Source organism: Trematomus bernacchii, unplaced genomic scaffold (assembly GCF_902827165.1).
Source record: "Trematomus bernacchii unplaced genomic scaffold, fTreBer1.1, whole genome shotgun sequence".
NCBI lineage: Eukaryota > Metazoa > Chordata > Actinopteri > Perciformes > Nototheniidae > Trematomus > Trematomus bernacchii.
This window is the reverse complement of record NW_022987739.1, coordinates 1,994,665-2,008,931: the sequence shown is the minus strand read 5'-3', so window position 1 is coordinate 2,008,931 and position 14,267 is coordinate 1,994,665. Positions and strand designations below refer to the sequence as shown.

The following is a 14,267-nucleotide window of genomic DNA, read 5'->3' as shown; positions in this document are numbered from 1 at the left end:
TGTGGACATTTTGAGAATGTTAACAAAATCTATGAGGGAAAAAATGACATAACCAAAACAAAGCTGCAGCCTGATGTGTGAATGTGTGTCTGTGAACCCATTTCAATCTTAAACACACTCTGCCTGTTTGGCTTCCTCTCTCGTCTCCTCTCACCAGACAGTCCAGCTGCGCCATGGGGCTCTTGCTCCCCGGCTGGCTGATGTCCCACACCTTCACGCAGCCCTTTCCTCCGGTGTAGACGTGGCGGGTGGAGGTGCTGATGGTGACGGCACACACCACCTCTCCGTGGTTCAGGGTGTGGATCTGACGGGCGTGCCGAGGGATCCCCGGGCCCAGCAGGGCGTCGGGGGGGAAGGGAACCGGCTGCATCTGGCCGTCTGCGCTCACATGGAACGAGTAGGCTCTGCGGAGAAACAGAAAGAGAAATAAATCAATACTTCAGGAGTGAAGAGCTAAAATTAAACAGAGTTTTGAGGGCACAGCAGAGGACAGTGAAGGATACATGGGAGGAAGACAGGACAGAGAAGATGGAATCAATCATTTTAATCAATGAGAAAGGAGGCGAGCAACAGGTAAATAAACACAATGCACAAACAGCTACAAGCAAATCAGAGAGTTGAGACTGCAACGGTAATGGCTTTGGATCTTCAGTCATATTTGCCTGAATTCTGGCAATTACTAGCCCCACTGTAGCTGTAGGCGGGGATGCATAATGGCAGATTGTATTACAGGGCAGAGGCAGTGTGGCATTGCTAATGGCCGATCAATAGTGTAGCTGTTGGAGACCCAGGCTGTTTTATGATTTCAAATTAGCACCGCAAGAATGAATTGCTGCTCTGCAACAAATGACAAAAACAACATCATTCAACAGTCTGCACAGCCGAGTGGACTGTGTGCAGGCGTGCTGGAGAAAGTGAGCTGGGCGCATGCAATTCTATAATATATGTCTTTGTTGGACACGGTTAATGTGCAACGCTGAAAAGCACAGGGGGAATAGAAAACCCCAAAATCCTGCAGATGGGAGAAACTATTTATTTGGGTTCTCATCCAATCCAAAATGTGATTATCACTGAGCGAGTTTTCAGTAAAGTATGAGCAATCTTATGTGTCTAACTATGTATTTAAGCTGCCCTGATTATCTTGCTCAGCATTCACATTTCTTTCCAATGAAAACAAAAGAAAGTTATGCCGTGTTTAGCTCAGAGCTGCACAGATCTGCTGCTATGTCCCCCTTTCAACACTATCACCCTCCGTCAAAGAGGACATAGAACCTATTTTGAGCCTTTACTATGAAATGTTTACATGCTTTAATGTTCAAAAAGCGTTTTATTTTTCACATACTGCCCAGACTGAGATTTCCTCCAACAAATGCATGTGCTGCAGCTCAATGTTTACAGACAAATAGTAATTAAAGGCTTGAAAATGCGTCTACCAAATATACTTACACCCCGTTTTCAATCCTAAATGAAATATGGACAGTGTGAATACTCACGGTTTGCCCCCAGAGGAACCAGGCAGAGAGGAGGACAGCCCCGGGGCCCTCAGGTGAGACCGAGACTCATACGCCACCTGGAGGAGACAAAAGAGTGGACGAATAATTAACAGCTTTACCCCTAGATTCCACCGGGTCCGTCTGCGCCGCGTTACGGCCGCGCCGCAGCGCTAACGTAATGTCGGGCAGGCAGGAACTGGAACGTTCAGAGCATATATAGCATATATATATATAGATATATACACACACACACAAACTAATTTTGCAGACTCTATCCCTCCGTAGTCTTTCAAGTAGGAGGAGAAATGCCAGCGTTCTCCTCCGGTTTTACAGGATTATTATATTATATTATTATTATATATTATTATTATATATATAGAATAATTATGATGAATGCATTTTTTTACCACTAAAATACAGCAACACATCTTTGATTCATGTCGTTTATAACTGGAATATTACAATTATTATTAACTTTGTCTGTACAAAGTAGCCTGTCCAGGAAATATGCCCAAATCAACAAAAACTGCGAGCCGGCAGGCACGACGCTCCGCTTCTGAAATGCTTCTGAAATGCTTCTGAAACGCGCCTGGTAGGGTATGACGCCGGAGGAGGCCGGACCAAAACCGCGGCGCAGCCGTAACGCGACGCAGACGGACCCGGTGGAATCTAGGGGTTACACAGACTTAAAGAGGACAAACTGTATGATGGTCATGTTTAGGTGAGTATAAGTTATTTGGGTTTCCACTATAACTTGTTTACATGCCTTTATGTTAAAAAAAACACATTAATTTTGTCTGAAAAAAAATATTTTTACCATCTTTCAGAAAGACTTAATTTTGAGCCTGTCTCTTTAAGTTCCTCTCTTAAAAAAGCTTTTCAAGCAGTCAGTGAGATAGGGATGTACATTTGAATAAACCTACATGTGACTTAGGAAGTGGAGCCAAATATGAATGGCACTACCCAAATGTATGTGCATTTTTTTTACATTCTTTAGAAAGGCGTGGATTTGCAATAGCTTCAACCATTGTACAGACATGTATCCACATGTTAATGCATTCAACACTGATAACGTGACAAACACTTGACCTAATTGCAAAATGTCAACCTCCTAAGGCGTAAACCGCCGCCACGAAAGGGTGTGGACATTTTTGTCAGAGCATCTTAAAAAGCAGCTGATTTATGGGCAACATTAATTAAATGTGTAGCACGTACAGGCAAAGCATATGTAAAATGATCCAACAGAATTTCTTTTAAGTTGAAGTAAAAATGTAATGTTATCCCAAAAATTACTCAGCATTAAAACAACAGGCTGACTGCAGTCTGCGGTCTGAAACTCTGCTGAAGTGTGTGCATATTACTGTGCTGACACTAATGTGGGATGTTATGAGCATACTGCCTTCCCCCAGATTGATGACAAGGTGGTGAAGGGGCACCGCAGTGTACATCCTGCCTTAGGCTGGGTCTTCTGGGAGCTAAATACTGTAGCTACACTGACGCCAGGCTACATCAACAAACATGTTACTACATGTCGGCCATAAGAGACTGTAAAAACTGTGATTTAACGGCTGAGGCTGCTTCCTGTTGTTTATGTTCATGTTTGCCATGCTGGACGTTTAAATGATAATGAATTTAATTTGGAGCATGTTGAAGAAAGTATTTTTCAGGAGTGCTACACAGATTTGCATTTGTGAGTCTTATCAATTACAAAACTTCTCGCCATGACTGTCCCTTTCTATCAAAATGAATAAGTTAATGTAAGCATGATAACTTTAATCATGTAATGAATGCTCTACCTGACAACACAGGACACATTGAGCTTTTTTAACAGTCAGAGGGTTAGAACTGAGGCTGAACTATAAATCAAACCTGGACTTAATAATAATAATAATAATAATAATGCAACACATTTTTTATTAGAGCGCTTTTGCAGGTGCTCAAAGCGCTTTACAATTACACATACAGTATTAGACATATAAGAGTCATTACTGTGGACATTACCCACAGGAGCAAATTCGGGTGAAGTGTCTTGCCCAAGGACACAACGGCCTGACGCAGTGGCGGCCGAGGAGGGTTTCGAATTGGAGTTCACCAACGCCCCTTCATCTGATGATCAACGCTCTAACCCACTGCGCCAAAATCGCCCCAAAGACTTAGACTCTTTAGAGTAACCATTTGGCCTTTACTCACCATGGGGCTGCGGGAGTAGGCGTTGGCTGCAGCGCTGATCTGTGGAGAGAGAGTCAGAGCCCCCCCGAAGCCTCCTGGGCTGGCCAGCTCTCCGTTCAGTCCTGCGTGGGACACCACGCCAAAATGAGCTGGGTATGAACCGGGGGGCACAGACATGGGACTGCGGAGAGCTGGGGAGGGAGGGAAAGAGGAATGAGGGGATGAAGGAAGGAGGAGAAACACTACATGGAATCTAAACACAATCACAGAGGGTTTTTTTTTTTAATTACATTTTAGTTGTTGCGCTATCAGGTAAAACAATGTTTTTTATTACTGGCCACAGGAGCAGAGAGCTGTTGAGACTTGCTCAAGAGTCCAATGATAAATCTGGATCTCTATAGTTAGAGTCACAGGGGTCTTACTTTATTTTGAGGCTTTGTGTATTTGAAATATCAGGCCCAAGGGGAGGCATTTTGTTTAACTTTGCACTGACAAAAATCAAGATATTTTGGGAGGAAAACCGGTAAACTACATGAATACTCAGCAGTAATTTCATACCATAAACAATCAGGAAAAGGGAAAACTGGGGGACAAAGGGATGTAGGGCATGAAGGGCAGAGGAATACTCGGAGCAAATCCCATTCTGGCCATGACAGTTCAATTCAAAGAGCTCTCGTTCAGTTTAAAACATATAAAAAAGAGCTCAAGTGGAGCAGCTAAATTAAAAGTCATGAGTAATGTTAAAGCTTTCTCCACTATGTAATGATGCATGTAATCATATCACCATTTGAAGTTGGCTTTTCCTGAGAAGCTTTCTGAATGAGTGGTTTACAAACTATTTTGTCAACGGTAACAATATGCAGGGCAATCTTTAAGTAAGTAAATAAGTCAAATGTATTTATAAAGCGCTTTTCACAGACATAGTCACAAAGTGCTTGACAAAACATTAAAACATCATAGGAATCATAAAAGAATAAATGACCACACGTGTTAAGAAGTGCTAAAAACACAATCCACAGTAAAAACACAATAATAACATAGGATACATAGATGTAAGGTTTTATATCCCCAGCCTCACCTAGAGGGTCTGCACTGGAAGCTGCTTTGCTGACCAGACGCAGGCAGGAGGTGCTGGGGCCCGGGGCTCCGGGGGTCAGGGCCTCTCGGTGGGACGGGGACGGGGTGCCAGACTTGGACAATGGAGACTGAGACTTAAAGTCAGAAATGAAATATAACCAATAAAAATCATGGCTGATCTGTCCTGGGAGGTATACGGCTTATCACACCTAAGCCCTCGTTTTTTTACGCTGATGTTCAGAATGATGATCACTTGTTAATTTTGATTCAAATCCATGACGGTGTTTCTGGCACAGCTACAGCTATCATCCAAGTGGCTTGTCAGCAACATTTAATAAGACAATAATTATTTATTCCAAAACAGTAGAGGATTCAAACCCCCACTCCTTTACCAGATGTGATAGACACATTAATGCACCGATAATCATAATGCAGACATTTAAAAGTTTACGCTTGGTACTTTAAGTATATTATGATGCCGGCTCTTTAAGCCCTCTGCTCTGGCTCCCTTGAGCTTAGACAAAAATAAGAAGGAAATCAAATAAAAATATGTGTAGGACTATTTATATTTTGTTGCACGGTTGAAAATGTTTCGTATCTTGTATTTTGAGGTGATACTGTGACACGTAAAAAAAAAAAAAAAACGGTTTTAATTAGGTCAACTAAAATATGCGTCATATCCTGCGACGGTCCCGCACCAGCGCATTTTCTTGCAGGCGAATAACCTGACCCCCGGCTCGATGAGCGAACTATGGATAAATCAAAGAAAAGAAAAGTATCGGAGGAACACAGAGGGTTTCATTCTGCGTGGACAGAGTTATCTGCTTTCACAGCAAACGATGCTGGCTTACCGGTATGTTTCATATGTGGAGACAAGTTGTCAAAGGTGCTGCAGCCTTTACGTATTGGAGGAAAAACACGGGAGAGGAAGACAGCTGACGATCTCCAGTCATAATTCAATCAGTTAACTCTTTTTAGGGTGCAGCTATAGGTTTTATTTATTTCAAAGTGGGCCCATTTTAATTATATTCATGTTCTTCAAATGTGCAGAGGACTCCCCAAGTGCTGTGTTGATTTATTTTAAAGTAGGCCTGTGTATTTTTTTAAATTCTCCTTATAAGAGTTCTTTGTTTATTATTAGAGGTAAACAGTTTTCTATAATGTAATTAGGGCTGTGCAATTAATCGTTTTTTAATCGCAATTACGATTTTGACCTGCCACAATTACAAAAACAACATAATCGAAAAAAACGATTATTTTGCTTTGCTAGGTTGTGACAGTGCACTGCAACATATTTGATCTAATTTATTTTATAGTCTAATTTATTTATCATATTTATATATGTTTAGTAGCTTGTTGAAGTGCGCTCCAAAATATATATATATTTTTTTATTGGTATTTATTATTTTGATATTATTTATTTAAATGTAATAAATGTATCATTTATTTTTGTATTGGTTTTTCAGTTGAATTATACGTTCAGGGTAATCAACAGTTAAACAGATACTGTTCAAATTATTATTTAAATTTGTTTTAAAGTTCAATAAATTGACGTTTTCAAAGTCAATGAATAATCGTATTTAATAATCGTGATATCAATTATTGACCAAAATAATCGTGATTATGATTTTTGCCATAATCGCACAGCCCTAAATGTATTAAATAATAAATGCAAAAAAAATGTAGTTTTTGTCTATGATCTAACAATAAATACAACTTTATAAGCTATCAAGCTATCAAATATGTTGTGCGGCTCCAGACAAAAACATTTGTGGAAAAGGGGACAAAATGGCTCTTTTGGTCAAAAAGGTTGCAGACCCCTGAACTATACAAACACCAAAGTGACTCATTGACCCAATTTGTATTCTTTTTATTTTGATATGCCTGTCTGTGTTTTTTTTTTCTTTCCTGTTTGTATTCCATAAAATGTAAAAAGAAAAAAAGAAGCTTTCAGTACTTCTTCCAGCACTGATCATCAGAAAGTATGAGATCAGATGTCCCGTCAACCAAGAGCAGCAGCTTCCTAAGAATCACTCAGTCTCACCTGGGCAGAGTCCTTGGACTTCCCCGGGGTGGGGCTGCGGGGGTTCGGGGGGGAGGGGGCGTCTCCGGCGCTAGAGGAGCCCGGCAGCTCTTTCCTCAGAGTGGGAGCCCGGTCCAGCCCGTTCCCGTGGGGCGAGTGGGGGGGGCTGCCGGCAGGGGAGTTCGGCTCCTGGACGACAAGCATCGGAAGAGAGGTTGAAAAACGATCTAAAGTTCTGGTGTTTCTATATTTTCAGTCTCAGGAAGGTCACACAATGACTCAGCTTTTTTGCACTCAAGTCCTTTTTACAGTATTGCATCAAAATGACTTTTTCTGATTAAAGATGGAAGCCTTTAAATGCTTCAAGTTGCATATCATAATTATTATATAGCAAGTATTTATCACATGTTTACTGCAGTCTTTTGTTTGTGTTTAGGTTTTGAGTAAATACCCCGAAAACTAGATTCTCATTATTAGTAATAAACCTGGTTGCTGTTACCACCAATAAAAAGGGAGTCACCAAATCAACCATAACTGAAAATATGACCATATATGTTAAATATAGAAAGAAAAGCACACTTAGTGATACAATAAAGACAAATAAGTACACATCCATGGCTCAAATATGAGCAGCAGCAATTAAAATGCAGCAGATTCTTCTGTAATGGGCAGACACAGCCTGCAGTGCCACAGTCTGTTTGGTGATTTCTAAAAAGGCTCAGGGAACATTACATGCAAGAGTAGAGATTGTCACTGTGTCTGTACGGTGGTGTGTGGAGATAATGTTGCTGTTACAGCTGCTTTCATCACTGGAGACACAGTTGAGCCAGCGCTGCCTCCCCCAGAACAAAGTGCTGCAGTAAGCACTTCTCACCGGGCACAGTGATCAGCACCGACATTTTATACACACACACACACACACACACACACACACACACACACACACACACACACACACACACACACACACACACACACACACACACACGAACGTCTACTCAAACAAATACACACAGAGACACACACACACAGAGACACACACAGAGACACACACACAGAGACACACACACACACACACAAGAACGTCTACTCAAACAAATACACACACACACACAGACACAAACACATAGAGACACACGCACACAGACACACACAGAGAGACACACGCACGCACGCGCACACACACACACACACACACACACACACACACACACACACACACCACACACACCACACACGAACGTCTACTCAAACAAATACACACAGAGACACACACACACAGAGACACACACAGAGACACACACACAGAGACACACACACACACACACAAGAACGTCTACTCAAACAAATACACACAGAGACACACACACACAGAGACACACGCACACAGAGACACACACAGAGAGACACACGCACGCACGCACGCACGCACGCACACACACACACACACACACACACACACACACACACACACACACACACACACACACACACACACACACACACACACACACACACACACACACACACACACCAGAGAATGTGCTTCTCTTTTTCTGCCATTACCCACATTTGTCACATTTTCTGTTCTTTACGCTTTTGTACTAGTTTCTAAATCACACAAGAGACCGGTTCCGCTTTTGTGTGCAATATCAAAAAACAGCGGGCTCAGATGAAACATATTTCTGTACACTGCGTGAAGTATTTAAAGAACTCAAATATTCCAGGGGCATAAACGGCTTTGCATATATTAAATGAAGAAGACTGCAGTTATCTAATGAGAGAAGGGAGGTAGGGTGAGGAGGAGAGGAGATGGAAGAAGAGAGGCTTCAAGAAGATGGGAAAGAGAACAGAAATAAACAAGAGGTATATTAGAGGAGATTGTGTATGTGTGTGTGTGTGTGTGTGTGTGTGTGTGTGTGTGTGTGTGTGTGTGTGTGTGTGTGTGTGTTCACCAAAAGAGAACACAAATAGCAGCTGCTGGTAATGAGCTTACATAGGAGCTCTTTCTATTTACAAGGAAACTGCAGCAGAAAGCTGAAGCAGCTACATACCATTTCACAAACCCAGGTTACTCTTGATGATTGACATTAAAACAAGCAGGCGAAACAAACACTGAAATGCAATGTTGTTTAGTTGTGGATATAGGTGTAGAGCTGAAAGCATTACTTGAATTGTTGGTCTTCAGAAAAAGGAGGCTAATTTGCAGCTACTCTGTAAATTGATTAGAGTAATTTTTTAAGCAAAAGACCACAAATCAAACTAGTTCCAACTTCTTAAGCTATAAAATATCTCTTTCATTATACAAGAGTAAATATATATGGATGTTTCTATTTTATGATTATTTTTCTGATATTTAACAGACCATATTGATCTGACAGGAAGCAGCACGTGAGGCATGGGAAACACGTCTCTGACCCCCGGATCATCAGCACCGGTTCCCCTCAAGGCTGCGTTCTTTCCCCTCTGCTCTTCTCCCTGTACACCAACAGCTGCACCTCCAGTCACCAGTCTGTCAAGCTCCTGAAGTTCGCAGACGACACCACCCTCATCGGACTCATCTCTGGTGGGGACGAGTCTGCCTACAGGTGGGAGATGGACCATCTGGTGACCTGGTGTAGGGACAACTACCTGGAGCTCAACGCTCTCAAGACAGTGGAGATGGTTGTGGACTTCAGGAAGAACGCAGCCCCACCCGCCCCCATCACTCTGTGTGACTCCCCATCACTCTGTGTGACTCCCCAGTCACTGCTGTGGAGTCTTTCCGCTTCCTGGGCACCATCATCGCCCAGGACCTCAAATGGGAGCAAAACATCTGCTCCCTCATCACAAAAGCACAGCAGAGGATGTTCTTCCTGAGGCAGCTGAAGAAATTCAACCTGCCAAAGACGATGATGGTGAACTTCTACACCTCCATCATGGAGTCCATCCTCACCTCCTCCATCACCATCTGGTACGCCGCAGCCACAGCCAAGGATAAGGGCAGGCTGCAACGAGGCATCCGCTCTGCCATCCCTCCACGACCTGAGGCGGGCAGGGAAGATAGTGGCTGACCCCTCCCACCCTGGACACAAACTGTTCACCCCCCTCCCCTCTGGCAGGAGGCTGCGCTCCATCAGGACCAAAACCTCTCGCCACCTGAACAGTTTCTTCCCCTCCGCTACCGGCCTCTTAAACAAGTCCTGGCCCCCCCACTGACACTTTACCTCAGCCACAACGTAGTCTCTATATGCATTACATTAATGCACACAATGCTCAAATACTGCTTACTGCACATATTCTTATTTCATATTTCATAGTTTATATTCTATATATGCATTCTATTTCGCTGTAAATTACGGCTCTATTTTATTGCTATTTAACTATATTTTATTACAGTGTCCTTAAAGATTTTTTGTTTTATATTAGATTTTTTGTTTTATATGGAGATTCTTTGTTTTATATTTTATGTACAGTATGCACCACGACATCAAGTCAAATGTGTGAACCTACCTGGCAATAAACCCGTTTCTGATTCTGATTCTGATTTATTAATCTACAGCAAAGAAATAGTCTCATTTATAATTTTCAGATAATGTTATACGATATAGATCCCAAATTGGGACTTATTTTCACATTTTCATTACTTTGTCTGTATTCAAATTGAATTAGTTGTAAAAACACACACCCTTGCACACAGTTCACCTACAGGATGTGTGTGTGAGTGCGAGTGCGAGTGCGAGTGCGAGTGCGAGTGCGAGTGCGTGTGTGTGTGTGTGTGTGTGTGTGTGTGTGTGTGTGTGTGTGTGTGTGTGAACTATTGACAGCCCGACAGTGAGGGTTATGCAGAGCACGGAGAGGTGATACAAGCAGAGCAAAGTACATCTATAGTTATTCCCGCGAGCAGCACTGGTCCGATGGATTCATGTGTTATTCATGTTTGGGCTGCAGAGAGCTTCTGTAGGATAAAGGCTACGTGTAACTCTGGCTTTGTAGGGAAACCAAACATGTTTCTGAAACAGGGATGAACAGCTCCTGCAGAAGGACTGAGAGGAAGTGTGAGAGAGAGAGAGAGAGAGAGAGAGGAGAGAGAGAGAGAGAGAGAGAGAGAGAGAGAGAGAGAGAGAGAGAGAGAGAGAGAGAGGAGAGAGAGAGAAGTGTGAGATCTGTGGGTGAGTTCAATACTTCCCATAGTGGAGAGCGAGGATTGTGAGAAAACATTGGTAGTGAAGGCTGAATATTTTCAAATTGCTCTGAAGAACCTAATAACAATTCTGCTTCAGTGAGTGTGGTCACCATGTATGAAGATTTGGGAGTGTGACCCATTGACAAACTTTGTTATTAAGCAATAATTAGACAGAAGGTAACCCTTTCTTTCAAGATTCATAGAATTGAAGATATATAATTTGCTAGTTTTGTAAGTATTTAAGGAGATACCACACATGCATGTCCAGCATACTCATATTCTAACAGTTACAATCGCCAAGGAATTGACGAAAAACAACCCTATAGTTGAAAATGCACACGTGTTGTTAATTTCTAAATACAAAATTGCCAATCACAGCCACAGATTATTTGATATAACTAAACACTTAGTTTTGTCTTTTTTTTAGACAACCCAATATGTTATTTAAATATTTCTGAGATAAAGCAGTTGACCAAATACACCTGAAAAGGCTATGCTTAAAGGTGGGGTAGGTAAGTTTGAGAAACCGGCTCGAGATACACTTTTTGTTATATTCCATGGAATGCTCTTAACATCCCGATAGCAATGAATATCTTAAGTGCTTTGACAAAAAATCCATACAAAAATTTCATCTGTGGAAGCCGTAGTACTGTAAAAAGCACGACCAATCATCTGAGCCGGCCCGGCTAAAATAGCTGGATGGCCTACCTGCCTGTCAGCCTTCCATCTGTGCACAAACTTATCTCGTGCCCTCATTGGTCATGTGCGCGTTCGTGTGTGTTGGAGGAGGGGCTCTATAAGGAAGTGGCAGATTTCTTCCGGCTGTGTATTTTCAAATTCTAGCGCACTCGAGCTGGTTTCTCCAAAATTACCTACCCCACCTTTAAGAGTTAACAAGTGAAGGATGGCATATTTATAAAGTTACTTGAACTTTCGCACCAATAAAAGCTTAGAATGATTGGTTTGGATAATAATAATAATAATAATAATAATAATGGGTTTCATTTATAAAGCACTTCATATTTGACTTCAAGTCCCGAAGTGCTAGATGGGCAGGGATCAACTAAAAAGTATCACTTTTTTGTTGATATTTCACAATTATTAGCACACATTTTCCTATTTACTTACACCCATTAACGCCTTCTCTCCTTTTAGCTCTGTTTTGGTCTCCATCTTCCCCTGAGGGAAATACCCTACTAGCTATCTGCTGAAAGCTCGACCATGTTTAAGAGCTTAACGCTATATTTGTCTGCCATGCAGCAGGTATAACCTTCTTTTTTTTCTTTTTCTGAAATGATCTGCCTGCTGCAGCTGAGGACAGGTTTGATGCGAGTGAAAGAGTGAACCAAGTTTTCGGATGTAAGAAAGAATTGAATGAGCTTAAAATGGGGACGACCGCAGTAGAGTGATACTTTTCTGTGTGTTGTCTCTACAAGCAAACCCTTTCATAGATAGATAGATAGATCGTACTTTATTGATCCCAAATTGGGAAATTGTTTCACATGCAAGAAGACCACAGTTAATAATAAAGTATCAGCCACTAGATTAAGGATGTCAAAAAACAATTCAAACACAGATAGGTGACTTACTTCATTGGAGACGTCCACTACGAGATTGTCTTCACTCTTGTCTCCATCACTGTCCTGAGGAGCAAAGAAGACATCAAAAGGTGAAATATTCTCCAAATGTCTCCATATCCATAAAGATAAGACAGCTGGTGTGTTGGTTTCTATCTCTCTATCCCTCATACAGATATAGTATACTGTAAGTGTACATTGAGAACTTTAATAATGAAGATGGAGATACACACAGATCGATATATCAATATCACACTGGCTGCTCTTTGCTTCTTTCCACTGTCTGTCCTCCATGCAACATTTAACACTGTTAGGGAATCATTTCAACCTTCGACACAGTTCATCATTTTCTCTTCTCACTGTCTCTTTTCCCATGGCATAGTTCTACGGCCTTGGGTATTGCTGCTATCTCTCTTAAGGAGAGGCAGCTTGGGCGCATTGTTGTTGCCAGCTTATGACCGAGCACAAGCCGCCATGAAGTAGTTTACTGTTCAGGGACGAAGGTTCCCTGGCGCACATTCTTTCCTATGGACGAGAGCTCTAGTTAGATTCAGGGTACATATTTGTTTAGTCTCACTGATGAAGAATGTTGATTATTACACTCGAACTAGGTAAAACCTCGAGCTGCAGAAAGAGTTCTTCAGAATTGGTTTGGCAACCGCTGTGTCAACTCGTGACACACCACCTGTCTCGTCAATTCTCCGGCCGTAACTCCAAATAAACCCTCAGTGTTTGCCATCAAAGCTCCAGCTCTCCTCGTGTCTCTCTGAGTCCTGTTTCCAATTGCTTCACCAAGCATCTCTCACACACACACACACACACACACACACACACACACACACACACACACACACACACACACACACACACACACACACACACACACACACACACACACACACACACACACACACACACACACACACACACACACACACACACACACACACTTGCTCTTTCTCCACTGATGGCACATTTTCCCTTTTGGTCTAGCCATCTTTTTATATATCTCTCTCTCTCTCTCTTTTTCTGGCACTTAGTCACCATGGCAACAGCGCTTTGATGTGATCATGGCCTGATATTTCTATTGACATCAGTGTGGAGTGACATCAGCACCTAATTATACCGAGCCAAAACAGGGCTACGTCTACGGTCTATTCAGAGAGCAGAAAAACAGAAACACACAAAGAGAGATGAAGGGAGAGGGAGGATGGAAAGAGGAAGAAATGCAACATGAGATGGAACAAAAAGGTAGAGAGAGGTGAAAGTATTGAAATTGAGAATGGTTGATAAAGAGACAGAGATATATCGGAGCAGAAAGGCAAACAGACAGAGAGAGGAAACGAAAGAGGAAAGTAAGAAGGAAAGAAAATGTAAAATGATTAAAAACAGCGAGAAGACAGAGGCCGTTTCTCAATCGCGAGGATATTGGCTTCCAAGCCAATATTTCAAGGATGCTACGTTATCAAGTGGCGCAGCAGGACCGTTCCAATGTCCAGCATACTTGGAATTCCACCGAGGCCGCGTCCTTGGTTTTGTGGGAAATTTCGAGGCTGCACATGGGTAGACTTCGCGTCCTTAAAATCCCCACAATGCTTTGCGCACGGACCAATTTCCCCAAATCTGTGGCGGAAAATGTAAGGCGGGGCCTCTCATATGACGCACACCTGCACACTTGCTAGCCTGTTCCACTCTTCGTTTTCCAAATGCCAGGAAGGATTCTTGCCTCGCTTCTGAAGGAAGTGACTCGGAAGTCATGTGCT

At 42.2% G+C, this 14,267-nt stretch overlaps 1 protein-coding gene across 1 annotated transcript in view; it reads right to left on the bottom strand.

Moving 5' to 3' along the window:
- tle2b (TLE family member 2, transcriptional corepressor b) overlaps positions 1-14,267 on the bottom strand; it is a 108,272-nt gene that overhangs the window by 8,020 nt on the left and 85,985 nt on the right. The window contains 6 exon segments of the mRNA XM_034146330.1: positions 155-404; positions 1,494-1,570; positions 3,684-3,853; positions 4,741-4,873; positions 6,784-6,951; positions 12,517-12,570. Of these exon segments, the coding sequence (XP_034002221.1) occupies positions 155-404; positions 1,494-1,570; positions 3,684-3,853; positions 4,741-4,873; positions 6,784-6,951; positions 12,517-12,570 (852 nt within the window).